This window comes from Phaethon aethereus (assembly GCF_964289735.1).
Source record: "Phaethon aethereus genome assembly, chromosome: 3".
Taxonomy (NCBI): Eukaryota; Metazoa; Chordata; class Aves; order Phaethontiformes; family Phaethontidae; genus Phaethon; species Phaethon aethereus.
The window spans coordinates 85,423,154-85,448,614 of record NC_138576.1 but is presented as its reverse complement, the minus strand read 5'-3'; the positions used below and the strand labels follow the sequence as shown (position 1 = coordinate 85,448,614).

General features: G+C 39.4%; 2 protein-coding genes across 3 annotated transcripts in view; both read left to right on the top strand.

Moving 5' to 3' along the window:
- LYST (lysosomal trafficking regulator) overlaps window positions 1-4,611 on the top strand; it is a gene marked incomplete at its 5' end in the record, with an annotated part of 67,711 nt that extends 63,100 nt beyond the window's left edge. For both annotated transcript variants that reach the window (XM_081997200.1, XM_081997199.1), the window contains 5 exons: window positions 341-480; window positions 782-879; window positions 2,584-2,740; window positions 2,944-3,015; window positions 4,456-4,611. In XM_081997200.1, the coding sequence (XP_081853326.1) occupies window positions 341-480; window positions 782-879; window positions 2,584-2,740; window positions 2,944-3,015; window positions 4,456-4,594 (606 nt within the window). In that variant the 3' untranslated portion in view covers window positions 4,595-4,611. The remainder of the gene's footprint in view (window positions 1-340; window positions 481-781; window positions 880-2,583; window positions 2,741-2,943; window positions 3,016-4,455) is intronic.
- A 12,855-nt stretch (window positions 4,612-17,466) lies between these two features.
- Window positions 17,467-25,355, top strand: GNG4 (G protein subunit gamma 4). The gene is made up of 2 exons (XM_081997567.1): window positions 17,467-17,571; window positions 24,555-25,355. Exons 1-2 carry the CDS (start codon window positions 17,476-17,478, stop codon window positions 24,681-24,683), a joined length of 225 nt encoding a protein of 74 aa, XP_081853693.1. The 5' UTR covers window positions 17,467-17,475; the 3' UTR covers window positions 24,684-25,355.
- The last annotated feature ends 106 nt before the right edge of the window (window positions 25,356-25,461 follow it).

Sequence of the window (25,461 nt, the reverse complement as noted above, 5' to 3'; positions counted from 1 at the left end):
GAAGATAGCAGTCTTGCAGAAAAAAAATCAGCTGATTTCAGGGTGTGCAACTGAGACAAAGTATAATAGTTCTTCATTTCAATTCCTTGGACTATGTCAAAATCTTTGTGTAGACTAAAGCATTGGAAGCAGAAAGTTGAACATTAATGATATGTATGGTTATCACATAAAGCATTAAATCTAATAAATCATTAACAACATTGTTAAACAGATGACATTAAAAGCAATGGGAACCATTTTTTGAAATCTAAGAATTAAACTTGTAACTAGGCTTATCCTTTTCAGAAAAAGACATTAATCTTTTTTGTGAAAGTTCATGTTTCATTTTGCTGTTTTTCAGCCTTCAGAGATAGAAATGGAGTCTCAAGTCCACCTGTATGGTCACACAGCAGAAATAACAAGCTTGTTTGTGTGCAAACCATACAGTATAATGATAAGCGTCAGCAAAGATGGAACCTGCATCATATGGGATTTGAACAGGTACAGGTATATATATGACTTTTTCCAATGGCTGTCTTTAATACTTTCCAACTTTTGGGTATCTTTACCCTTCTTTACCCTTTTAAAGTTAACCGAATTTGTTCCATGTATATCTTAATGTCAAGTCAAACCCTTACTGTTTTTCCTATGAAGGGTGCTGGAATTTGAGAATGAATATAAAAAATACCATCATCATGCAAAATGTTGATTGAAATTAATAAAACTCTTAAATATTTTCCTCAAAGAACCTTTTCTGTGTTTGAATCTGAACTTGAGGATTGTTCTCTTTTTTTTTCTTCAGGCTGTGCTATGTCCAGAGTCTGGCTGGACACAAGAGTCCTGTGACTGCAGTTTCAGCTAGTGAAACAACTGGTGATATTGCAACAGTCTGTGATTCAGGTATATTTGGCAGTCGGGAAAGCTGTTTTGACTTGCAGACCAAATAAATCATGAGACTTGCTATTATAGTAGTTACTGAGTGTGTGTTAATCATCTGAGGATGCATTTGGTCAAATAGGAATGCTCTTTTTTCCCTCTACATCATAACATAAATTTCTCCAGAAATTATTAGGCAGGTGTTTGAGTAAAATGTAGAGGTATAAAAGCTAACAGCTTGATCTCTTTTTATAAAGACTTGAAATTTCAGCAGATTCCTGGGAAACGTAAATTCTGTCAGGTTGGTTGCTTTCTTTTTAACAGGAGTTGTTGTCAAAGGTACAGTTATTCAGGGGAGTATTTGGGAGAACAGTGTATTGAAAGCAACAGAATTTTTGTTATTCACTCCATTTTAAATGCTTCAATATCCCCAGAAGCAAACATAGATTTGCTTAGCTATTCACTAGTTTAAAGCAAAGAGGAATAACAGCAATACTAAAGCAGAAATAGTAGATATTTTTATTAAGGCTCCTGCAGAGAGAAATAATCCTCCTCCATCTTATTTTAAAGCAGGTTTTTATACTGTCCTGTTTTCTACATAGTACTGCTTCTGGACTCAAAGACCTACTTGAGCAGTGGGTCTTTGAGTGTTTCATACATCAGGATGCTCATTGTCTTGAAGATTGAGTGGGTGTTGGTAAAGCAGGGCCAAGTCAGAGCCCTCACACCATTTTGCTGTCTCTAAGGATACCTGTGTGTACTGTATTAAATTGAGATGAGGGGGGGAATAGGCTCCATCTAAATGACATAATATTGTTCCATTGATTAAGGGAAGTACATAATAAGGAGGAAGAGAGCTTAACTTTGTTTATCCATGTTGTTAGAAGACAGTTATTGACTAAATTCTTGCTTTGGTTGGGCCAATTTTCTTTCTCTTTTGCTTTGAGTAAGATAGGTCTTGCATTCCGAAGTATCTTTTAGCCACCTTTTCTTACTGTAGTCCTCCATAAACTGAACTGAAACTAACACTGTTCCAAGTCTGAAAAGAAAAAAAAAAAAGGGGGGGGGGGGGCAGAATAGCACAGCCTATAGTATTGAAAGACAAGGGGAAATTATTCTGGCGGTTTCAGAAACCTAATATTTAGGTTTTAAATTGACATGGAGACTTTCAACTCCATTTCTATAGCTCACAAACCTTTTTTTTCCTGGGAAAGATTGTATTCTTTAATTGGTAAGGGACATAAGTTTCAGTCCCTTTTAAGGCAAAGCAGTAGCTGCTTATTAGTTCTTTGATAGAATCAAACAATCCCAGATAACCAGGTAAAAGTTGCAAGTACAATTATCTTACGTATTTTGTTTAAAATGCAAGCCAGTGTAGAAGAACTAGCTGTTTAAAGCAGGTAGTATGAATTCCTTCTTAGTGCTTCCCTGTTAGTACACAAAAATTGGTCATTAGGGGTAAATTTATATAGCATTTTCTAAGTACAGTGTTCCAAAAATATGAAGTGATGTCTTCTAAATCACTGCAGTGACTTGGTGGTTTGCATGTTCCCTGTCACAAGAGGAGGGAAGAGTTAATTGGTTACTGCAGCACACATCACTCAGTCATTTAAACCTTCTGATCTTTCAGGAAGTTGAATTCTTTAACACTTAAAGGTTCTGTTGCATAGACCTAGCTGTAGTTTAGGTTTATTTTTTTTAATACTGACGTGCTATGTTCTGTTACAGTTGGAGGGGGTAGTGATTTGAGACTCTGGACAGTTAATGGTGATCTCGTGGGACATGTACACTGCAGGGAAAGTATTTGCTCTGTTGCTTTCTCTAACCAGCCAGAAGGAGTGTCTGTCAACGTGATTGCAGGGGGGCTTGAAAATGGAGTTGTAAGGTAAGCATTTGAAATGTTTGTTTATTAAAACGCTTTATAACTTAACCTCACAGTTTGAGAGCATGTAGCCAAACATCATGCTGATATTTGGCTTTAAAGAAGGTGAACAAGATGTTCAGTTTCCAGTCTTAGTTGCTAAACAGGTTGTTTATCACTGAAATATGTGTAAAATTAAATGTGAAGAAAATTACTCTTTCTTTCAGACTGTGGAGTACGTGGGACTTGAAGCCAGTACGAGAAATAACATTTTCGAAGTCAGCCAAACCTATTGTAAGGTAAAAAGATCTTAAGTATACAATTTTTTTTCTTGGGGGGGAGGCGCAGGCAACAGGGACGACGATGACAATGATGACACAGATGACAGGACAACAACAACAAAAAAACACAAACCAAAAAACCCAGAACAAAATAGCCTTGAGTATTGAACATGGATTTGACATGAGAACAGGAGGTAAACACCCATGTCTAAAAAGAGCAATGCAATCCTGCGAATTATTTGTGGAAGCAAAATGAGCACAAGTGTATTGTATTTGTAATGACAGTAATAACTAGGTTCTGCTGCTGGCAGACAGAAGTTAGGATTCCCTTGGGAACTGAACAGTAGCTACTCTTCTTATTCTTAAGTTTAATATTTTTCACTGGAACCTGTGTAAAAATCATAACATAATATTAACTTTGTCAGACTCAAATAGACAGGTTTTTTTCTCCCTCAAAGAAATGAAAACACTCTTTTCCCTGACTATTTTTTCTGGTGCTGGAGGGAAATTGTGGAGAAGGAAGTAAAGGAAACCCAGAAGAGCCTGGAAGCTGCCATTTTGGAGTGCTTGTGTAATTTTCTGAGTCCCCTTGATGATTTATATAAGCAGAATTATTCTCCTGCCAAACTGTTTTCAGAACATAGTCAAAGGATCAAGTCTTTGATATCCCCAGTGGTACAGTACCATGCACAAAGGTCTTAGAGTTATGCCAAAATTTTATCATCTTAATGTTAGCATAGTAACAAATCACTCTAAAAAATTTTGTTTTGATCATTGCTGAAATATGATTTAAAACCCAAACCACTAATCACCATTTTTTAGAAACAAAAAACATTGTCTGATAGCAGTTATTATCTTTCTGTTGCCTCCTTGAAGAAGCATATTTCACAAAGCTGGTTGATAATGATTTAGTAGCTATTTAATAATTTAAAGTTTCCTGCTTAAATGAGACAGAAAATGGATGCTGACCTTCATGTTCTCTAACATTACCCGTGGCATGACTGAAGGGCTTTACTGCTGTTATAGCTTAAGAAATGCCCAGCTGAACAAATGTCCTATGCTGTGCTATGAAATCTGATGGATTTAGTTTCTGCCATTGTCAGCAAGCAAGTTCAGAGGGCACTGAGTTGTGTTGCTGAAAGCCTTCCTTTGAGAAGTAGAAGGGGCAGCCCAGGGAAAGAGTGGGGTGGTGCTACTGATCCTACCGTTTTCTTGGCTGCAAAGAAATGAGTACAAAACTGCATGGCATGTTGAAGTGCGGGACGAAGCTGTAGTTCAGCCTGTTTGGTTACAAAAATTAAAAAGCGAGTGTATGCAAACATATTATGATGTTAATGTACTCACTGGGTCTTGCCTGAGAGCTAATCTTTGGCCATAGTCTTACAGATTTTTAATGTCTTCTAGGATTTTTAAAGAGCCAAATCTGATGTAAAAATAGATTGTTTTCTTGTTTTTCAGCCTTACGTTTTCCTGTGATGGGCATCACTTGTTCACAGCTAATAGCGATGGAAATGTTATAGCTTGGTGTCGCAAGGACCAGCAGCGCTTGAAGTTACCCATGTTCTATTCATTCCTTAGCAGCTATGCGGCTGGGTGATGACTATTTTTGCTGCTAACTCATGCCTCTGATGCACTTTAAATCCAAAACAGATCATAGAATCTCTTATTTAACTGGATTTTGAAGTACCTTGAATGTCTATAGAAGGACAGAATAGATTTTTAAAAAGAGCAGTCTAAGGTGGTTGTAAGATTGCAGATGTGCATGCACAAACCTGACGCATATCCAGGTCACCAGAAAGCTCTGGTCATATACTCCAATACCAGCAGTGACTCATAAATGCTCTAACATACAAGACAAAATGCTGCAATATAAAACATAATAGCATTTTTTTAAATCACTTCTTGGACAGAAGTATTTAAAAAAATTGATTGATAATGCTTATTCCCCCTCTTATGTTGTAAAATATCATCAGCATAAAGTTCTGTAAATATCTATTAAAATATCAGCATATGTGTATCTTATTAGTTGAGCGTGGTATAGTTAGCTCTGGGATAAGCAACCCAAAACTGAAAAATCCAAGACCACTTAAAATTGCTTTCTTTGAGAAGCAAAGAACTTAGTAGGTGCTTTTTGCACCATCTTATGGTATCGTAATGCTGAAAATTGAATTTCTGTTATCTTTATATTTGTAATTTTTGCCGTCTTCTCTGTTAGTATAATAGTCTTTACAACAGGTAAAAATAAAATATTTGTCTTAGTGATGGGTTTGACACCTCATGGCACTATGAAGCAATAGTTAGATCACACTTTGGTTTTGTTTTTTAATGTAGTTAACTCCCTAACTTTGTAACACCTGGCTATTGCAGTTCTGTGGCAGAACATGTATTATAGACATATGCAGCTTATCTTCCAGAGCTCTAAAAAAAGGCATTAAAGGTGGCACAGGTGTGCTCCTGTTCTAGTGTCATTGAAGTTCAATGACATTGTAAAATGTTTGAATCTAACTGCTTGAATAATCAATGTTTATAGGGCATCAGGTGATTTGGAAGAGTTTACACAGATACACTGTGCAAATACGTTATTTATTCCTAGGTGCTATTTTTGAGGGGGAAAAAAATAAGCCTCCATTGTGAAAGGCGTAACAAATTTGAATTCTTAGGCCAGATAAAAAATTAACATTTCAGTTGATGGATTTGAAGACCTCTAAACCTGACACCATGAATGAGTACCTACTAGTCATGCCAATGGTAAAACAAGAATGCTACACAAGTCTGATGTAGTTACATTTTTCTTTCAAATTGCTTTGCTTTTTCATCATTGACATGTTCTGCTGTTGCTATACAGATGAACTGCTGTATCTTCTCATTTTTAAGGTTCATCTGCCTTCAAAGCACTGTATATGAAATTGTCAAGTTGTGATGAAGATGACATACACATAAGAAATCTTTACACTACTTTAGAAAATTCCAAACAGTCTTCAGAAATTCTTGTGACTTCCTGATTGAAGAACTTTTCAAACAAGAAAAACTTCAGACTAACTATCCACAAAGATACCTCAAGATACCCAGCTGAGGTATCTTTCTGCTCATGTGATATATGGATACTAAACTACAAAATATTCTCATAGTCCATGACAAAGGCTGATCTTTGGTTCAATTAAACAAGTGGCTGCATACTGTATGAAATGAATTTTAAACTGCATATATCGTAGCAGCATTGTATGGGATGGCTTTAGTCATGTTTTTCACTGTCTAAATGTTAATGTAAGGTCCAAATACAGACTGAAAAGCTTCTTGGCTCATCTTGAAGTGATGTGATTTGTTTAAGAGGAAAAAAATACAAATATTGTGGTTTTGGGGTGCTTTTGTGCTCCCTGGTTTGGGGTGTTGCTCACAAAGGCTTATTTTTATAAAGTAGAATTCCACTTGTTACAAATCAATATGCAAAATTGCTGGCCTTGTAAAGAGTGCAATATTATATATTTTTATGTAAAACTGATTTTTTTGAAGCAAGGAATATTTATTCAGCTTAACATTCTGGAACTATTAAAGTAACATTGCAAATAGTATCTGTGCATGATGTACTGAAATTTCCTGTAAATGTCACATTCCACACTGTCTTTGTATATACACTGTCACATTGTTGGGTAATAAACAGATCTTTGTACCAAATTGTTTGAGTTGATTAGAAACATGTTTTTGGCTTAGTTTCACCTCTCTTCTTTTAGGGATCTTGCACACCTTGATCCAGATAAATTTCTGCTGGTTCTCATCTCCATGTTTTAAAAAATCATGTAGTGGGGAAGTTCTCCTTATGGACTACATCATGGGGTTGTCAAACTGAAGGGGGGGTGGGTATCAGATTGGAAGTGGAGAAGCCCCAGGTGTGTACCATTTTGCACATGTGTGCATCTGTCCCTCCTTCCCATAGGATGTGAGGCTGCATGTCAGATGAAGTGATGGCTCTCAAAGAGACATTCCCCTTCCTTTCCAGCTGCTTTCTCCCTGAAAACCTACTGAGATAAAGGCAGAAAAGCAACTCTACTCTGGAGTCTCTGAGGGAAGGAAGAAAAAGGTGCTGGGTGGAAATTGGAGACTGGGGTCTCTGGGGGGCTTCTGACAGAGGATGCAAGGCCCTTCCTGTTGAAAGCCAGGGTTTGGGAGAGGTTCAGGTGGCAAGGCCTGTCTGCCTGATACCACTTGCAGGATTCTGTGGTAAACCCAGACCACTATGTGCTGATAGTAGAGATGTGGTGATAAAGGGAAGGGGAGGCCACAGCCAGACACTCACTTGTGGTGGGGAGAGGAGAGGGAGTCTTCAAACCATTGCTGAAAAAGGGACCCTTGGTCTCAGGTTTGAGATCCGCTGTTTAGACAAACCCATAACAATGGATAGGAGAAGCAAAATCAGTAGAGAACTGTATCTGTGAACTGAATTAAAATGTGATAAAATTTTCCACAGGAAAAATGGTTTCTGTGATGAAATAAAAACACCTTTCAACACTGACACATCAACTTTCGGGATCTTCTTTGCATTTAAACCACATCTGTGGAGAAATTCTTGATAAGAGTTCCTGTATACTGAGCAAGAGCCTCCCCTTCCTTCCAGGATTTCTTGATTTTACTATGATTGCATGATTTACTATGCATTTTGTGGATATAACTCTAGAGAGCAGCACAGGGGGAAATATCACCTGGTTTGCTACTAACAGACTTCTAGTTTACCTTTTAGTTTTATCCATGCTTGGTTTTCTTTAAAGCTCTATTGGCTTATTTTTTTCTTCTTGCATATGCAAATAGAAGTTATCCTTCCATATGCTGCTACTCTATCACAAAAAATATGAATCAAATACTATTTAAAAGCTCTGCTTGCCTTGAAAAATATCTGTTGGAACATTAGTTAAGCTTCTAGAGGTACAGACGGCAGAGTTTTCTTTGCTTCTTTAGTAAGTTACAAACTACTGACATGATCCTGTGTAGAGGTTTACTTGCCATTACTGGTCTGGAGTGGGGTTACAAAGCCACTGATTTTGCATCTGGATTTCTGTAATGGGCTGTGCTGTTTTTAACAATTTGGGCAGGTCACTTTCAAAAGAGGATTAAGAACTATATGTGACTAGTCTGATTAGAGTCTTACACCATCCTGGGCTACCCAGCAGAAAGTAGTTGAGTAAAAACATGAGCTTGCTTACATTTTTTCCAGAAAAAAGAAATTCAGATTCTCTAACACAATTGAATGAGGCCTGCATAAGCCTCATCAGAGGCTATGTCATGTAGATTCAAGGAATAGAAATTCACGCTAGCTGTTACAGGTGTTGCATTCAAAGCCTATAGGCCAGCTCCGGCAGGAGACTCCTGGTTGTAGTGGAATGTATAAGTTGCAGATTAAAAAGAAAACATACATGATGAAAATACATTTTAAAACAGCCATTTTGCCCCTTATATTTTAGCTTAAAGAATAAAATTGTTAGAATCCAGTGGTAAAAATAGTGTGCAAATCAGCAACTGTCTGATTATTTGAACCATCCAGCAAGTGCTCTTTGTCTAATAGCATGTAAATCTTTTGCCTGATAAATAGAGCTTTTTGTAGAATGATGGTGCAATTAAATGTGAATGAAAAAGCAGCAGCATGGGCCAGTTCCAATCAGTTTCTAGATCTTTTGTTATGGAAAGTTTATGAACTTACCTGTTTATATTCATTAATGTTTGCCATCTTCCTGCTGCATTTCCTTCTCCCAAGCCACCACCCTAAAAGCCATTGACTCAGCCTTTGGAAAGGCTGCCCTTGCTCCAAAGCATCTTTAAAAACGGGGCTCTTCCCTGTTCTCTTTCCTATAGAAAATAAATGTGACTTGGAAATGCTTCTGCTCTAAGAGTGAGAAAACGTGCTGATAGCAGGCTAAGAGAAAAGGGTGACAAATATATGTCTCTCCAGAGGGAACAGCCACCTTACTGGGGAACAAAATGAGATTGCAGTTATTATTGAGGCAGACTCATTTTTCAGTCAGAAGTGTTAATTGGTATTTTAACTGCTGCTGACCTTTATGGTTGATTCTCAACTTTGTAATGGAAAAGTATGTAAAACTCCATCTATAAAGCTGAAGTGTTACTCTGACACACTAACCTTGACAAGGTGAGCCTTAGCGATCCCTTTTCCTCAGTGATTCCTTTCTTCACAAGAGGGCTTGGTTGGGTGGTTTGTTTACTTCATCCCTCCTTTGTTCGGCATGAGGAAGGGACAGACAGTATGGGCTCTTACCCAAAGCCCTGTGTCGCACAGGCTTTGCCCGTTGGATGTTGTAGAAATACCTGGATGAGCGTTTGAACCCTAGCGCCTGCTGGCACGGGGAGAAGTAGGTGGCCGCATTAGTAGAAAGGAAGCGGACGCTGGCCCGCAGGCTGCTGACAGCTGCCGCCGCTCTGCGCGGAGGGCGGTGAGGCTCGAAGGAGGGACGGGTCGGCGCGGGCCGCCCAGGCCCGGCTTCCTGCTCCCTGCCCTGCGGGCGGCTGCCAGCCGCGAGCCGTTAACTGCCGCGCCCGCCGCGCGCGGAGGGCCGCTGGCGGGGGCGCAGCCTCGGACGAGGGGCGGGGCCGGCGCCGCGGGAGGCGCGAGGGCGGTGGCAGCCGTTGGCCGTCGCCGCACCGCCTGTCAGCGGCAGCCGTGCCATGTGCCGCCGCCGGCCGCCGAGCTGGGCTGCCAGTATCCTCCCTGCCTGTCTGCCGCCGTTCCCGCAGGGTGAGTGCCCCGGAGGCGCTAGGCGAGATCCTGCCGCTGCACGGGAGGCGGGAGAAGGTGCTGGGTGCGGTGAGGCAGGGTGAGGGTTGCCGTACGGGCGGAGCGGGACTGCCCCGGGCGGGCTGGTAGCGGCGCTTCCGCGCTGGTGTTTCTCGGCCGCTGACGGCGGCTCTGCTGTCCTGGGAGAGCCGCGGCTGCTTCCACTCGCTCGGGGCGCGACCCGCCCTCCGCCGCCGAGCTGCGCCGCGCCGCCCGGTTGGCCCCGTCGGCTGTCGGTAAACAGCGCGGCGCTCAGCCGCCGGTGGCCGCGGCGTGTGGAGTCACCCGGTTATCCGCAAAAGTCAGCTTCGGGCTGTGGGTTTTGCCGTCGTTGTCTTCGGGTGGCGGGGGGGATCGCTTTTCGCAGAAAAACCTTCTCTGGGCCCGGGTAGCCCTTCCCTCCGGCGGCGATGTGCCCAACGTGCTCACTCCTCAGCCGGCTGGTGTGAAGACGCAAGGGAAGCGGCTGCGTTTCCTGCTGCCCGCGTCGCACTGATGGAGGGATAAAGCTTGCTGCCCGGCTGCTGCTGGCGGTGACTGTTAACGTGCGGTGCTGTAAACTGCTGCACTGCACAGGACAAACGATTAAGGCAGCGCAGCGAGACAGAAAACTCGGAATAACCGTTTGAAAAACGTTTCTGTCCTGCAGGTAATAAAAGTGCCAAACTTCTCAGAGGCGTTTTCTTTACTTTATATGTTACAACTCTGTTCAAATAAATTTTAAACAGGATTTCAGTGGAATAATCAAACTTCCCCATATATTTCTTTAAAAGGTCACAACTTTCTTCTAAGATTAGCCGAAGAGGTAAAATAGTAGGTAGGTCTCATTTTGCTGTCTCAGACGAGGATCTCTGATGGTTTGCTGGACTGTGCGTGCACATACCTGTATGCTGATGATAAATATATTACATGAAAAGATTGTCATTGTGAAATGTCACATGGGTTCAGCCATTGTTTCCTTAGATTTTTAAATGTTGGGAAGTGAGATGATGTTTTCAGATAAGATTTGGGCATGATGGTGAGAATTTTTGGAGCTTAACAGTTGGACTGGTTATAGTACCTATGTTAGATGAAAACCGAGCTGCTGAAGTTTGGCTGTTTGCAGTTCCATGATCAGCAGTTATTTTTGAAGTCACCATATTTATGGAATGAAAATTATAGTCTCTCCTTATCGCAGACAATAGTCTTGCCTTAATCTAATCATTGCTGCTCATACTACTAAGCTTCTCCTTAGTGGATGGAGTATAAAATTGTAATAGTTTTCTACTATTTCTTCGTGCAGCCGTGGGATAGAGAGAGCAAAAGGATTACTTAGCCTCCCTCTCTGTTTACAGAGCTACATCAGGCGCGGTAAATCTTGGAGTAAGAACTGAAATAGCAGGGGCAGTTGTTCCTATCCCCTTTATGCTCTGCAAGTGAAGGGGAAATCACATACATCGTGTGGACAGTGATGCTAGCTCAGGTAGCTAGCACTCTTAGTGCAGGGATATTTCTTAAGTTTCTCTTATGTAAACAGCAACTGTAGATATTTTCTTTTTTCTTTTTTTTTTTTTTTTTTTTTTGCTTCTCCTGAAATTTTCTTTGATATGCTAGTTTGGCATCAAACAGCTGTGAGGATGTAAATTTTGCTGTTTGTATTCCTGGTGTGTTTGCAAGTGGATAATGAAACGTGGGGATCTTTTGGCAATTTAGAATGTGATTTGCAAGTCATTATTCAGGGATGGTTCCCGCTAATGTCACTGGGATTTAGTTGGGTGGTTGGGTTAACTTTTCTGTTGCACTGTGTGGTCCAAGCAGTACAGAGCTTGTGTGGAGGGTGTTCTTCAGAGGTGTGAACCTCAAATTCTCTAGTCTAGTAATTTTAGGTCCATCAGTTTAGACTGCTGAAAGAAAATAGAAGGCAACAATTGGGTTTAGGGCTTTTTTGATTGAATTCTATAGGTCGCTTTTTTGGTGTGGCATTTTAAGATTGTACTTGGAAGTGGAAGGGGGAAAACTTGCTGTGCAGCTTTTGATCCCTGTTGCTTTTAGAGATCTTGTACTGAAGAGCTTGAAAATTTTATTTTGATTCTATGTTACTCAAATTTTCAGACTTTTTCTGCATTTTACTAACAAGTATTTATAAAGTTTGGTAAATGTAGGTTGCACTCTTTATCCCTATGCAAGGTCAAGCTGTACCTGCAAATATTTATGCAACTTCATGGGCTATCATAAGATAAGTTGGCCTTTGAAGTGCTGTTGGGTACAATCTATTCTAAAAACAAAGAAAGATAAATTGCTCCTCATGAGCCTTTTTATGAGCCCTGGATATTAAGATCTTTGGCACTGTCCTGGTTTCAGCCAGAATAGAGCTGGTTTTCTTCACAGAAGCTAGTGTGAGACTGTGTTTTGGATTTGGGATGAGAAACTGTTGACAATGTGCTGATGTTTTGGGTTGTTGCTGAGCAGTCAAGGACAGTCCAGCTTCTTGTGCTGGCCTGCCAGCGAGCAGGCTGGGGGTGCTCGGGAAGCTGGGAGGGGACACAGCCGGGACAGCTGACCCAGACTGGCCAAAGAGATATTCCCTACCATCCGACGTCATGCCCAGCACATAAACTGGAGTTGGCCGGGGGGCGGAAATCGCTGCTCGGGGACGGGCTGTCGATCACCGGGTGGTGAGCAATTGCTGCATTGGGCATCACTTGTTCTTGTACATTCCTTTGTTGGTATTATCATTGTTGTTTCCTTCTTTCTTTCTGTCCTATTAAACCGTGTTTATCTCAACCCATGAGTTTTTTTTTCCCAATTCTCTCTCCCGTCTCACTGCGGGAGGGGGAGTGAGCGAGTGAGCGGCTGCGTGGTGCTTAGTTGCTGGCTGGGGCTAAACCACGACAGGCACAAATGAGTTAATGGCATCCAGAAGAAGGATGAAGTTCATGTGGGGTAAAAAATGCCAAAACCCCAGAAAATTCAGCTGGCTGGGAGGCTGTCGCTACACAGCCTTTAGGAGCAATGCTTTAGGAAAAGACTGGCTAGCATGGTGTGCCAGTCAGCAGAAACTTCTTGACTTGAAAGGGCTGTATAGCTGCTGTCACTATTCTTTGTTAACGCAGTCAGCTTTCTCCTGAGAATCACAGAGACTAGATTAATGAGCTCAGTGCACTGCATAAAAATACACTGGATAAACAAGCTCCTATATAATCTAGGTCTTCTAGCATGCATCAGTAACATGTAGACTGCACGTAGTCTGATCACGAACATAGTTACTGTAACTACGGTGATTATCAGGACCTGTGTACATCTGTATCAATCTAACATAATAGGGGGTTGCTGGAAAAACAACCTGGAATGAACATTAGTGAACCCAGCTGAGTAATTTCTTGTTTAAGGCTTTTTAGGTAATTTAAAAGATGGGGAGAAGTTACTCATTTTGAGCATCCAAAGCAGCATGGCCAGTAAGTTGAGGGAGGTGATTCTGCCCCTCTACTCTGCTCTGGTGAGACCCCACCTGGAGTCCTGCATCCAGCTCTGGAGCTCTCAGCACAGGAAAGACATGGAGCTGTTGGAGCGGGTCCAGAGGAGACCACAAAAATGATCAGGGGGATGGAACACCTCTCCTGTGAAGAAAGGCTGAGAGAGTTGGGGGTGTTCAGCCTGGAGAAGAGAAGGCTCCAGGGAGACCTTATTGCAGCCTTCCAGTACTTAAAGGGGGCTTGTAAGAAAGATGGGGACAGACTTTTTAGCAGGCTCTGTTGCGATGGGACAAGGTGTCATGGTTTTAAACTAAAAGAGGGTAGATGTAGACTAGACATAAGGAAGAAATGTTTCACAATGAGGATGAAACCAGGGTGGTGAAACCCTGGCCCAGGTTGCCCAGAGAGGTGGTAGATGCCCCATCCCTGGAAACATTCCAGGTCAGGTTGGATGGAGCTCTGAGCAACCTGGTCTAGCTGAAGCTGTTCCTGCTCATTGCTGGGGGTGTGTGTGGGGGGGGGGGGGGGGTGTGGATGTCCCAAACCATTCTATGATGCTGTTGTCCTGTAGGCTGCCCCCCAGATACAAGACAAAGCTAACTGTGCCTTCCCAGGGGTCTAAAGGCTTCAAGAACACTTGACTGTTTAAAAGGAGCTATCTTAGGTGAGAGGGTTGGAGCCATTTGTCAGGCTGCAGCCTCAAAAGAAACACCAAGAGAGTACCCATGAGTACCCATGGTGTTTGAAGGAGGAGGCTTCCTCACATTCCAGGGGATGGTCATTCCGGGAGAGGGTGTGTAACAGACTCTTGTTATTAAAATTTCTTTTCTCTCCAGAGCTTTATTTCTAAGTAACAATATTATTTCATTAACAAATATTAAGGTTATTAAAGAATATTACAGGTCCTAAGGAGAGCAGAACTAGGTCTCAGCCAAAGCTTTATCTGCAAAAACGACCAGTTCATCGCAGCCTGGTTTGAAAGTGAGTACAATTCTCACTGTCGACATCATTTCATATGTAATAGGGCCTTAACTGATGTGCAAATACATACGTTATTTGCAGAGACTGAGAGAAGGCAGAGGTATATGTAGCTTGGTAAATGAAATGTGAAACAGCAGAAATCTGTCTTACAAAGTTCTGGAACCAGAACTGTCTGTATGAAAAAAAGAGATTAGATACTTAAATGGATGCTAAGCACTTCTAGAAATACGGTAGTTAAATATTTAAGTGTATGTAAAGGCCAGAGTAGGAGCAGGATTTGGAACAGAACAAATGTTTGTGCTTCAGAGTATAAACAAACCTCTTAGGATAAGTGGAAATTTTCTCCAGTGGCTGAAACACCTAGACTTTTTTCTTTTTTAAAGTTCTTTTTGTGAAGCCTCTTATTCTGATATTGTGAAACAGTTTACTAGAGAAGATACGTATTTTCTTTTTTAAATTTTCCCCATTTTCTGTTTCAGAATATAGGTAAGGACATATTATGTTTGTGGCATTGTTTTGGAAACATGGTCCGGATTTTTCAAAGCATTTTGGTGCATAATAGCCTTTTCAAAATTCCGTTATCATCTTAACTCCATCTCTTGTTCAGCAGATACTTAAAAACCAGCTGGAAGTACTAGAAACCGTTTTCTCACCAACTTCAATGCAGCCAGTGATGGTTCAAATTGTCTAGCTCTAATATTTATAACTTTTACAGTTTGAGTGGATGAATTGGCAGAAAAGCTTGGGAGATCTGGAATTCTCTGGACTCTTTATGGAGTTTCAGTTGCTTAATTCAGTTCAATTTAAATGTATTACTCAAAATTAAATTTCTAATGTGCCTCTGGACTTGGGCTGTGGCAAATGTAGAAATGGCTCTGTGACTTAATTTACTTTTGACTTTTTAGTCTAGCTGTGGAGATGATGATAAAATTTAAATGATTCATACTTGTGGGGGTATAATTTTGTAAATAACGATAAAGGTGTTTATTCTTATCTTTATGGATAGGTCGGGACTTAAAAGCTAGGGGGTTCAGTTAAACAAAAAAATCTATAGGTGAGCTGTAATTCAGAACCTCTGGCTTTTGTGAATGTCATATCCTTTCTGCTTGTCCACTGCAAGTCAAAACACATCTGAAAATTGTTCGGAGGCTGTTGGTTGGTTGTGAGTTTTTGTACTATATGTGGTATTTTATGCAAAGCCAGTTCTTCCATATGTATTTAATCCTGTGTTTTGTGAGCAATAGGAGTTAAAAGATTGTAAACAAAGACCAAGTCACACACACACAAAAAAAGCTATTGTATTCTGTCACAATTTTAGTTTGTCAGAGTGCGTGCAAGGGAGGATCTTGTGTTCTGCTCAAATGACAGTCACATGTACAGAAAACCTGTTCTTTATCTTGGCATATATAACCGCTCTTCTTTTATCTGGCAAAATTAATTATATTTTAAGGTAGCATTTCACCTGACTTATAGAAGTGCTTAAAAATATTGGTTTGCTTCTTCAAATTAGTGTTGAGCATGATTCAGCATCATATTTGTATTCTACCATCCCATTTTACAGCTCAGGTTACTGATTTTAGAAAGGAGAAGAAACAGCTATCTTTGCATTGTCTTTGAACATCTCTGTTTTGCGAAATCAAAGCAGTTAAAAAGTTATTCATTCTTTTTGTGGCCTGGATTGTGTACTTCTGTTTCTCTAACATGCTTAAGACATTGTATATACAATTCTCTTTATAAGAGCATTTCCAGTGTCCTACTTAATTTTCTGTTTGTATCTTATACCCCAGTGACTGGAACAGGTAAGCTTTGAGGCTCAAGAAGAGAAATTTGCGTAGTTCTAGGCGTTCACTTCTTGTCCAGAGATAAGCTGAAAGTATTCACTTTGAAAGACGTGAGCCTAATATTCTTTTAGCAGCAATACAAAATGTCTCCTTTTCTGTGTTTTCTCCTGTGTCCCATCCGCTTCTCACACCCTGTGTCTTTTGCATTTCCTAACTTTATTGGTTTCTAAAACTCGGTTCTGGACTAATCTTGCTTCAGGTGGCACTTGTGGCATACCATATATACAGGACCATAAGTGGGTGTTTTGGCTGATTGAAACCTCAGCACCTAGTCTTACTAGGTAGTATAACTAGTCCAGGACCTGTCTAGGTCATCTGTATCCTATCTTATCTTTCTTTCCATGTGGGCTTAGCCCAACTTCCAATGACTTCAAAATAGTAACTGTTAGTTGTGCTGGACCAGCACTGCATAATGGTGTCAGCATGAGGTCTCCTAACATGCAGACCACCTAGGGCATATATGTTCTAAGTTTATTCAAGGTTCAAATGTACTCATCTTGAATAACCTGGCAACAATGCTGAGGGCTGCATGATAACAAGTTGACTTACCCCTGAAGCCCTTGAGAGGTAGCAATGCAAGAAAACCAAACACTGACATACCTTAATTAGATGTCCCTTCCCACGAGCTTCAGACTTCTTAAAAAATAATGCATTCCTATTCTGTATAGTAGACTGTACTGGTTTTTAGTCATCTTTAGACTTCACTGGGGATGTGTAAGCAAAAAGTTGGAAACCACTGCATTATGTCCTCTCAATTGTAGATACTTCATTTCTAACCTTCTAGAATCACAGAATCATTAAGGTTGGAAAAGACCTTTAAGAGCATCAAGTCCAACCATCAACCCAACACCACCATGCCCACTAAACCATATCCTGAAGTGCCACGTCTACACGTTTTTTGAACATCTCCAGTGATGGTGGTGACTCCACTATCTACAGTCAGAATTTCAACTCATTCCCTACTTTAAAATTTCTGTCTTTCTGATGCCTGGTGAAGGCAGTGTGGCATTCATTTTAACTGTGTGGATTTCTAAACTTGTTTCCATGTTACTAGGCGTAACTGGGGTATGAAGCCAAACTCTGTAATGGCTGCAAGGTCTGTTTGTGAACAGCTGTTCTGTGTTGGCATCCTGAACCAGGGCAACCATTTCTACACTGAAACAATAGCCCTGTACTCTGCATTTGTATGTTGTTTGCAGAATTCAGATCGAATACTGGCAGTTGAGGATGCAAATATGTAATGCAATGAGGTGGTGTTGAACAAGGGAACAGAAATAAATGCTGTCTGGTTTGTATTTGTAACCTACAGCCTGGCAATGCGATGGGTGAGGGTTGGTTGGATTTCAGATAACTGTCTTCACACTAATTGCTGTATTTGCTACCTGTACTTTTACATTGTCTCAACTTTGTCTCTTCTAGGAAAAACAAAATGAAGGAACTAGTGTCAAACAGTACCACCAATATATCTCAAGCCAGGAAAGCTGTGGAGCAATTAAAAATGGAAGCATACATGGATAGGATGAAGGTAAACTTAGACTTATTGTTGATATTTTGAATTCACTAGCTAGTGTGTGGTACAGCTTCCCTTTAATTTTCCAGAAAGACTTGATCAGTTGAAATAAAATTTCTGTGTTGAGCTATAAAACAATATTCAAGACTGCATTGGTTATGTATTAACTGCTTGGTTCTAGCAAAGCAATTTTCAAAGACTGGCTTCTAGTCTGCTTCTGTATGAGTGCCTTTTACATCTGTTAAAAGCGGTATTTTGTGAAATTGTTAAAATCAGCTGGCAGATAAACAGGTGCTCTTTGTCACCTGTAGCTAAGTGCAGCTCAGGTTTCTTGGTGGTAGGGTAGGCTGTCCTTTAGGAACTAGAATAAGCCTTTACGATACCGAAATACTTTTGAATACTGATGAGAAGAGCTGAATTGCTTTGATTTGTTTTTGTTTTGGCACAGATGTCATTGCACTAAAAATATATATGATTGCAATGTTCACACTTGACAGCCTGTTGTAAGTGAAGGTTTGGTTTTATCATGCCTCTGTGTGTGTGTATATTATACGTTTTAACTAAAGGTACTATTACACAGAAGTTCTCAACATTTTTAACCAAAAATGCCTGTGGGATTGTTCTTCCCTGTCATTCTGCCTTCCACTAGACTAAAATTTTGTGAACAAAACAAGCACCTAAAAACTAGTGATGTCATGAAGGTTTTAAGAAAGCAATGCTCATCTCTTTTGTGCACTCTCTCTCTGCTTCTGAAAATTGGGAATAATTATTTGGATGAAAAATCCAGCCTCTTCAAGTAAGAAGAGCATAGAGATGGAAAGACTAGAAAAAGGAATACATTTAAATAATCAGGTTTTCTGCAAGCAACTGTAACTGGGCTGTTTTTAGAAACCGCAGCTGTTTGTAACTGAGGTTACAAACTCAGTAAGACAGTTTAGAAATGTTGTATGTGAAATTCTTCATGTAGTCTTAACTCTGTTTATCCATCTATTGTGTGTGCTGAAATCCTGCATGTAGTTAGCCTGGGGGCAATAGTACATAATTACAATTTCAGTGAGTTTATGATCTGATACTGTTTTAATTGGAAAGACAGTATCTATAATTCAGAAATATTGGTGCAGCTCACATGAGTAATGAGTCTTGCTTATATGAAAACATACATTTCAGTTTCTCCATTTTGTTGCAGTTTTTAGCAATGTCTTGTAAGACCATTGAATTTGCAAAACTAGTTTCTATCTTGTAGTGTCGTGACGAATTCATCACAGTAGGTGCGTGTTCACAGGGACAGGTATTTCTGTTTCCTTTAGCAAGGGGACCTCTGCCTTTTTGGTGTTCAGTGGGGTTAGTCCACTGATTCAGGCCACGTTGCAGCTGCATAAACAACAGGGCTGACAAGAGGAATGAGTGTGCATGAAGGGCAGAGGAAAGGGTTGGAAAAATACGTCCTAGTTTATTGGACTTGTTGAAACAATTGGAATTGTTGCTACTTAGTAGATTGCCTTCAACTTGCTTTTATATCATCAGTGGTAACTTTCACATACCACATCATTAGCTCAGTTATGCAGATAGCTTCATTAGTTAGGTGGATAGCATTCTCAATTACATATGTAAGAAAGACATAGGTTATTTTTACAGTTAGTTTAATTAAAAAGAACACAGTTGTTAGCAAGTATGGCAGACATAAAAAACAGATAGCTTGAAAGTGCAATTATTTCACCTTTCAAAATAGCTTGGGACCAAAAAGGCACCAAAGAAAATATGGTGTGTTTCAGTATTCTGAGGGTTCCTATACTAACATAAACCAAATACAGTTTGCAAAATGTTTATGTCTTGATTTCTAGAATTTATTTGAACAAGTATATGAGGGATTGTGGGAAGAGGCTGATTGACTTTTCATTCCCTCAAGATCTGCTTTGCCTTTAATCTTGAAACAGTTAAGTGTGTCTTTCAGTATAGCCAAATTTTACCAAGGGACTTTCCATTGGTTTCAACAGGAGATTTTTGAGTTCTTGGATCATAACTGTAAAGGCAGAGAAATTTAAATTATTTCTTTTTTTCCTGATGTTTTACATTTGCTTAAACTAGTTAGGCATTTAACAAAATATAGTGCTTTCCAAATAATTTAATTAAACACTGTTTTGCATGTAGCTGTAGCCAAGTGGTTATTCCCATAATAGACAAGACCACATTGTTAACATTAAAAAGGTGCCTGCATTATTGACTAGGGAAATCAAAAGTTCCAGCTCATTTTTCTACTACAGAGGCACTTTGTTTTCCATGCACAGTAGCTGCTATAACCAGCATGTGTTGGGTCTGCTCAATTAAAATCTTGTAGTTAGAAGTATGTTGGTAGTTGCCCATTCCCCGCTGCGTTCTGTGTTTTTTCAACTGATTTAAAAATCAAGTCCTATGACCAGAGCTGCAAGCAGTGCAGTGTTTTGAGGTTCCACAAAGACAACTTGCTGTTGAGGTGTGGCAGAAAGGGGAGGATGAAGTTATTGGCGTATTGATCAGTAGTTGGAAGGAGTATTACTGTGGTGGGTTTTTGTAAAGTGTAGGAATCCCAGAAGTATCATAAATTGAACCTGCCTTACTTCCCCGCAGAAGGAATGGCTAGAATTATAATGGAGAAGTAAGTGGGAAGCAGGAGGCGCAGATTTCAAGCTAGGAAACATCAGATGAAATCAGATGAACGGTGGCCTCATGACTAGTAGAGTAATGCGCCTTCCAAAGATGCTAGCAGTAAAGTTGAGAAAGCAAAGATGATATTGGTACTTTATCACAGTTGTCCTCAGAATAAAGCACTATTTAATTTTCTTTTTGCAAGCAGAAAAGCAACAAGTGCTCTGACATTTAAGAATCTTGGTGTATCAGTTATTATTCCATTTTCTTTTTTCTTAAAAAGGTAGAAAATATTCCTAACTTGTTCTGAATAGTGTTGGGAGATAAGCAGCGGGATTGCCAATAAATGTGTGTGAATCTCTTTGTTTTAGATGTAAAGGATAAGCAGAGTGGGTGTTGTAGCAAGGATGGTAATTAGTCACAATCCATGACAAGACAGATGACATAGTAATTGCAGCATTTTGCCCTGTCATTGAAGCTTATAATTATTAGTGCAGCTAACAGGATTCTATTCTAACTTTGGCTGTTTTTATCACCTCTGTTATTCTGAAATATAATGGTAAAATTCCACAGTCTTCCTGAGACTAATTCCTTAAAGCATCAGGGTTGAGTGTTTTGTTGATTATTCCCCCCCTATTTTGGTAATTTGACAACCAGATGTCTTTTTCACTACACAGAATAAAAATAATTGTTTAAAATGTGAGGTTGGCATGATACCTATATACTCCATCCCCTCTAGCTATGTACTTTAAAAGATTTAAAAAAATGAAATGTTAACTTTCTGTTAGAATTCATCAATCAAACTGCAGGCTGATTTTTCCTTTAGCCACTTGTGTAATATGTATAAATTACTTTGAATCTGCAGACCAAGCTGTCTCACACAGGAGAGCTGAAATGACAAGTGTTAGCTTCATTTGAATATTCAAATTACATGCATTTATTGTAATTCTTAATAAAAATTACTCTGAAACTGCCCAGCAGCATTCAGCTACAAATAAATCTAAAGGTGAGTAAAAGCTATGATAGAGTGGCCTTCATTCAACTTCTTCTGTGACACAAATAGGATGATCAGTACATTATTTTGTATAGTAACAAACCACGTTAGTGGCCATTAGGCAACCTCTGCATGCTGACATATGCCAAAGCAGCCGTCTCTGCTGTAGCCGTAATGCAATGCTCAGTGCAGAGGTCTTCCACCAGGGTTGTTCTGAATAATAAGCTGAGCAGGAAACTTGCTGGAGGCAACGTTGTATTTTGCTCTTTTTTTCACCACAGTTCTGACTGCCAGCACTGCTCACAGGCACAAGAACCAATGTTGTCATTGCTCCTGGAATGTGATCAGCTAACTTAATTCCCCTTAGTGAGTCGTCTTTATTCCACGGTGCAAGCCTGAGCTACTCCACTTCTAGTGAGGCAGTGGCCATAATTCACTTTAACTACTGTAATCCCAATGGCAGGACTTTTCTTCCACAACCCTTTTACTTTTTTTTTTTTTTTTAAAGGATGAAAATACATTGCCTAGTACAGGTTTAGTTTGTGACAATGTGTGAATGTGATCATGTTCCTCAGTTCCTTATTGCGTGTTTGTTTTCTACAAAATCTTACTATGGTTTGTCTAAAAGAAAACTAATTTGTGATTTAAACACTGTGACGTTGAATGTGCTTGCTCTGCTTCATGGCATTCATACCAGCATTAGAGGACAAGTTAGATACAAAAATTCATGTTGTGCTTTTGCTAGTGAAAACCCTTTTTATCGTTATATGATGTCAAAGCATGGTAATATGTAGAGAAACAGATAGCAAATGATATTGCTGGGTTTATCCCTTCTAAGAATGATGATTGAAATTGTACTTCTCATCCATCAAGCAAAAAGCCATATACGTGGTCTGATGTTGCTTACACATACATGGAACAAACACCATAGTTATAGGAATGTTGGGCCATTGAAGTCCAGCGTTGGTTCTCTGCTCCTGTAGGGTCAGTCTACTTAAAAAGATTGTTGGTTTCATGAATAAAATAAATTATTCATTAGCTTAATAATTGAAGATGAAATGTGCTGGACATCTCTAACAAACCCTGTCTCCAGGACGCAGAGAATTAGACTAGCTGTCCATTAGGTTTTATGGCAGTAACGTTTATTATGGCATAGCACTGAAAATGTCATTGAGCTTTTTGTGGGCACCTGTGGCTCTGAGTTTGACTTGCTCTGTTTGAATGAAAGAGTTCAGGACCAGCTAATGAATTAATTGGAGCATAGAACTGCCTTAATTTGAGACACGCAGCAGAGCTTGAAGAACAATAGAAAAGTTAAAATATGTATGTTAAATAATTATGAATGTACTGGTGATTGTCATTACTTGAACATACTTCTATGAAATGCTGTGATGGTACATTCCTCCTAACATTACTGGAAAAATGCTGACCTCCTCTTCAGTGGATAAATTCTAGGCTAGTTTATACTTTGCTGAGGTACAGCATAGGTCATTAGCAAAGAAAAGTATGTCTTCTGTCTTTTGATCTTTTTTGGGCTTGATGGGAATTTCATAGTCCACCTACATTGTGCCTTTCTTTGGAGAATCTGCTTTTTAAAAATTCACAAGCAAATTTAAATGAAAATTGGGAATATGATAGGATTCTGAAGTTTCCTGTTTGTTCATTTACAGTTCTACTTCTCTATTCCAGCCAGTGCCCTCGTACCCTAAAGCCTCATTCTTTTGCCATTGCTTAGCAAGTAGCTAATTGAAGTATGTCTGCAAATAATTACAATCCTTTGTACTTTGAAGTCCATCATTTTTCACACGTTTTTGTTTGACCTGCTTCTCTTTGGAGAAGCACTTGGTCCTTCTGAGTATCTCTGCTGATTTGCACAGTTTAGTGCTCAGTCTTCTGCTTTGCATTGGCTCAGCAATCTGTTGTTCACATGTCGCATCTCTGCCCACCCTTTTGTCCTACAGGCCAGTTCAAAGGCAAACTAATCTTAAGTAACCTAAACACCCTTGCCTCCTCTGCTAGGAGGATAGTCTATACTGGGATGTGAACCACAGGTACTTTATGGGTTTAAGCATTCTACAAAGGCATGTTTTAGTGGATATTTAAAAAAAAAGTCAGTTATTTTCTTTCAGAAGTTAACTTAAATTTCATGTGCATCCTGATCTAACACCCATTGAATTCATAGGTCTAATCTGAAGCCTACTACAGGCTGGACTCATGCCAAAGCAAGCAGGGTGTGGGGAAGCTAAAGCTAACAGTGATGACACACCTGCTAGAGAAATACCAGAAATCTGATTTGTTTTTCCTCTTCACTATAGTTGTGCAAACATGGTGACCTTAGTGTTTGACTCAGGAGAGGCTGTCATGGTGCTCAGAGAAAAGACTTTTTTGTAAAGACTTCCTGTCTCATTTTCTCAGTTATAATATTGAAAACACAATAATTAAGCAAAGCAAAGAGATACAGTTGTAGGTATTTTGCTAACTGAGGAGAACAAAAATATTTTGTATATAATATTTTCAAGAATTTTAAATGTAGTCACAGTGCCATAGTGTCACCAATATTCTCATGGCACAAAGCGGAAAAGGTTACAAGGTTTCAGCTACAGCTGAAATGGTTTAATATTTAATTTTTCATTTCATGCAAAATATCTTGTATTCCAACACACTGTTACATTTCTGTAGGACTTTTCAGTAAGCATAAAGCAACATTCTGACAGAATAAACATAACAAATATTAAGGTAATGCTCAAGTTTAAATTAATGCTATGAATAAAGTACTACTTATAATAGCTGACTAAGCGGAAGATATTAGTCTGACTTGATTAAAAAGAGCAGTATTTAGCTTAAATGAGAGCTATGACACATGATGATCAAGTTTTGCTCCTGATTTATTACTTCTTTTTAATCTCATGGTCATGTGCCTAAAGAACTGTTTGTTTGTTTGTTTGTTTTGCATCCAGAGGAGCAAAGGGTAGAGGGAGTGTTTGTGGAAAACCTGACAACCAATGACTGGGAGTAAGAGCTGAAGCAGGCGGCCTCTGCAGAAACACACGCTTCAAAGAGAATCCCTATTGCTTACAGGCCATTAGCATAGACATGTTTTAATGAGTATATGCTCCTGACCTTACTTCTCCTGGAGAGGAACAGCTGAACACAAATCATATACATTGATACCATCTCATATCACTATGTTAGATAAAATGTATAAGGATTACTAGGCCTAGTAAGTGCAAATTCAGAGTTGTGGTCTCTAGTAATTTAAAGGATAAACCAAATCTACACCTATTTTATGATAGCCTCCATTATCATATGTCATATGAAGAATATTTATGCGATGCAGATTGGTTCAGAATTGTTACAGTAGTTCTCTCTTCTCTTCTATTAGGTATCCAAGGCTGCAGCAGACTTACTGGCATATTGTGATGCTCATATTGGAGAAGATCCCCTTATTATTCCAGTGCCTGCTTCTGAAAATCCCTTTAGGGAGAAGAAACTCTTTTGTGCTATCCTTTGAGTTGGTTTTCAATTCAAAATGTCTTCTGCTGAAATTTGATATCAGTGGTGCATGCTTTTAGTTTTAGCATTTTTTTTTCCAGATATCAATACTTAGCCTACAACTGCAATATTTTTAGAAGGTAGTGCATTTTTTGGTAAAAATATTTTTTTTTTTTTTAATACTAAAAAGTGCAAGGTATCCTTCTCTTTCAGACCAATGTACAAGTTTAAGTTCAGTTCTTCATAAAGATTCTTTTGGTCTCAGTGAAAGCATTGAGTACAGTATCAAATTGTAGATAACTTTGCCAGTCATAGATTTTTCTGAGACCTAAATGAGTCATACCGATTCTGAAGCTATTTTTAACATTTTTATTTTCTTTGGAAGGTGAATTTAATTCATTTGCCTTTACAAATTTATATCTAAAAGAGTAGTGTGACCTTTCCTCAAGTAGTACTATTTAGGAAAAAAAGCCAGTGATTTACGATGTTTGGAATGATCAGTCTTATACAGTAAGTGGTGTTTATAAGTATGTTTTGTGAAGACTGTAATAAACTTGACTACAAAAACAATCTTAGTAAGGCAACATTGTAACTACAAGCAAAATGAAGATGTATAGTTATACACTGGGACTGTGTCAATAAAACTGTAGAAAAACGTAGCTGCTTGTACCTTATTTTGAATTATAATGATTTAAATTGTTTTAGAAAGTAAACTTAACTGTAATATATCAGCTGTTCCTGAGGGTCTTAGTGGAGGGTGTAAATTCTGCCCTGATCACTACAGGGAGGGGGATTAC

What these genes read in the sequence shown, in the direction of transcription:
- GNG4 (XM_081997567.1), top strand. Translation starts at nt 17,476, where the DNA reads ATGAAGGAACTAGTGTCAAACAGTACCACCAATATATCTCAAGCCAGG. An exon ending in CATACATGGATAGGATGAAG is followed by an intron (nt 17,572 to 24,554) that starts GTAAACTTAGAC and finishes CTCTTCTATTAG; the next exon opens with GTATCCAAGGCTGCAGCAGA.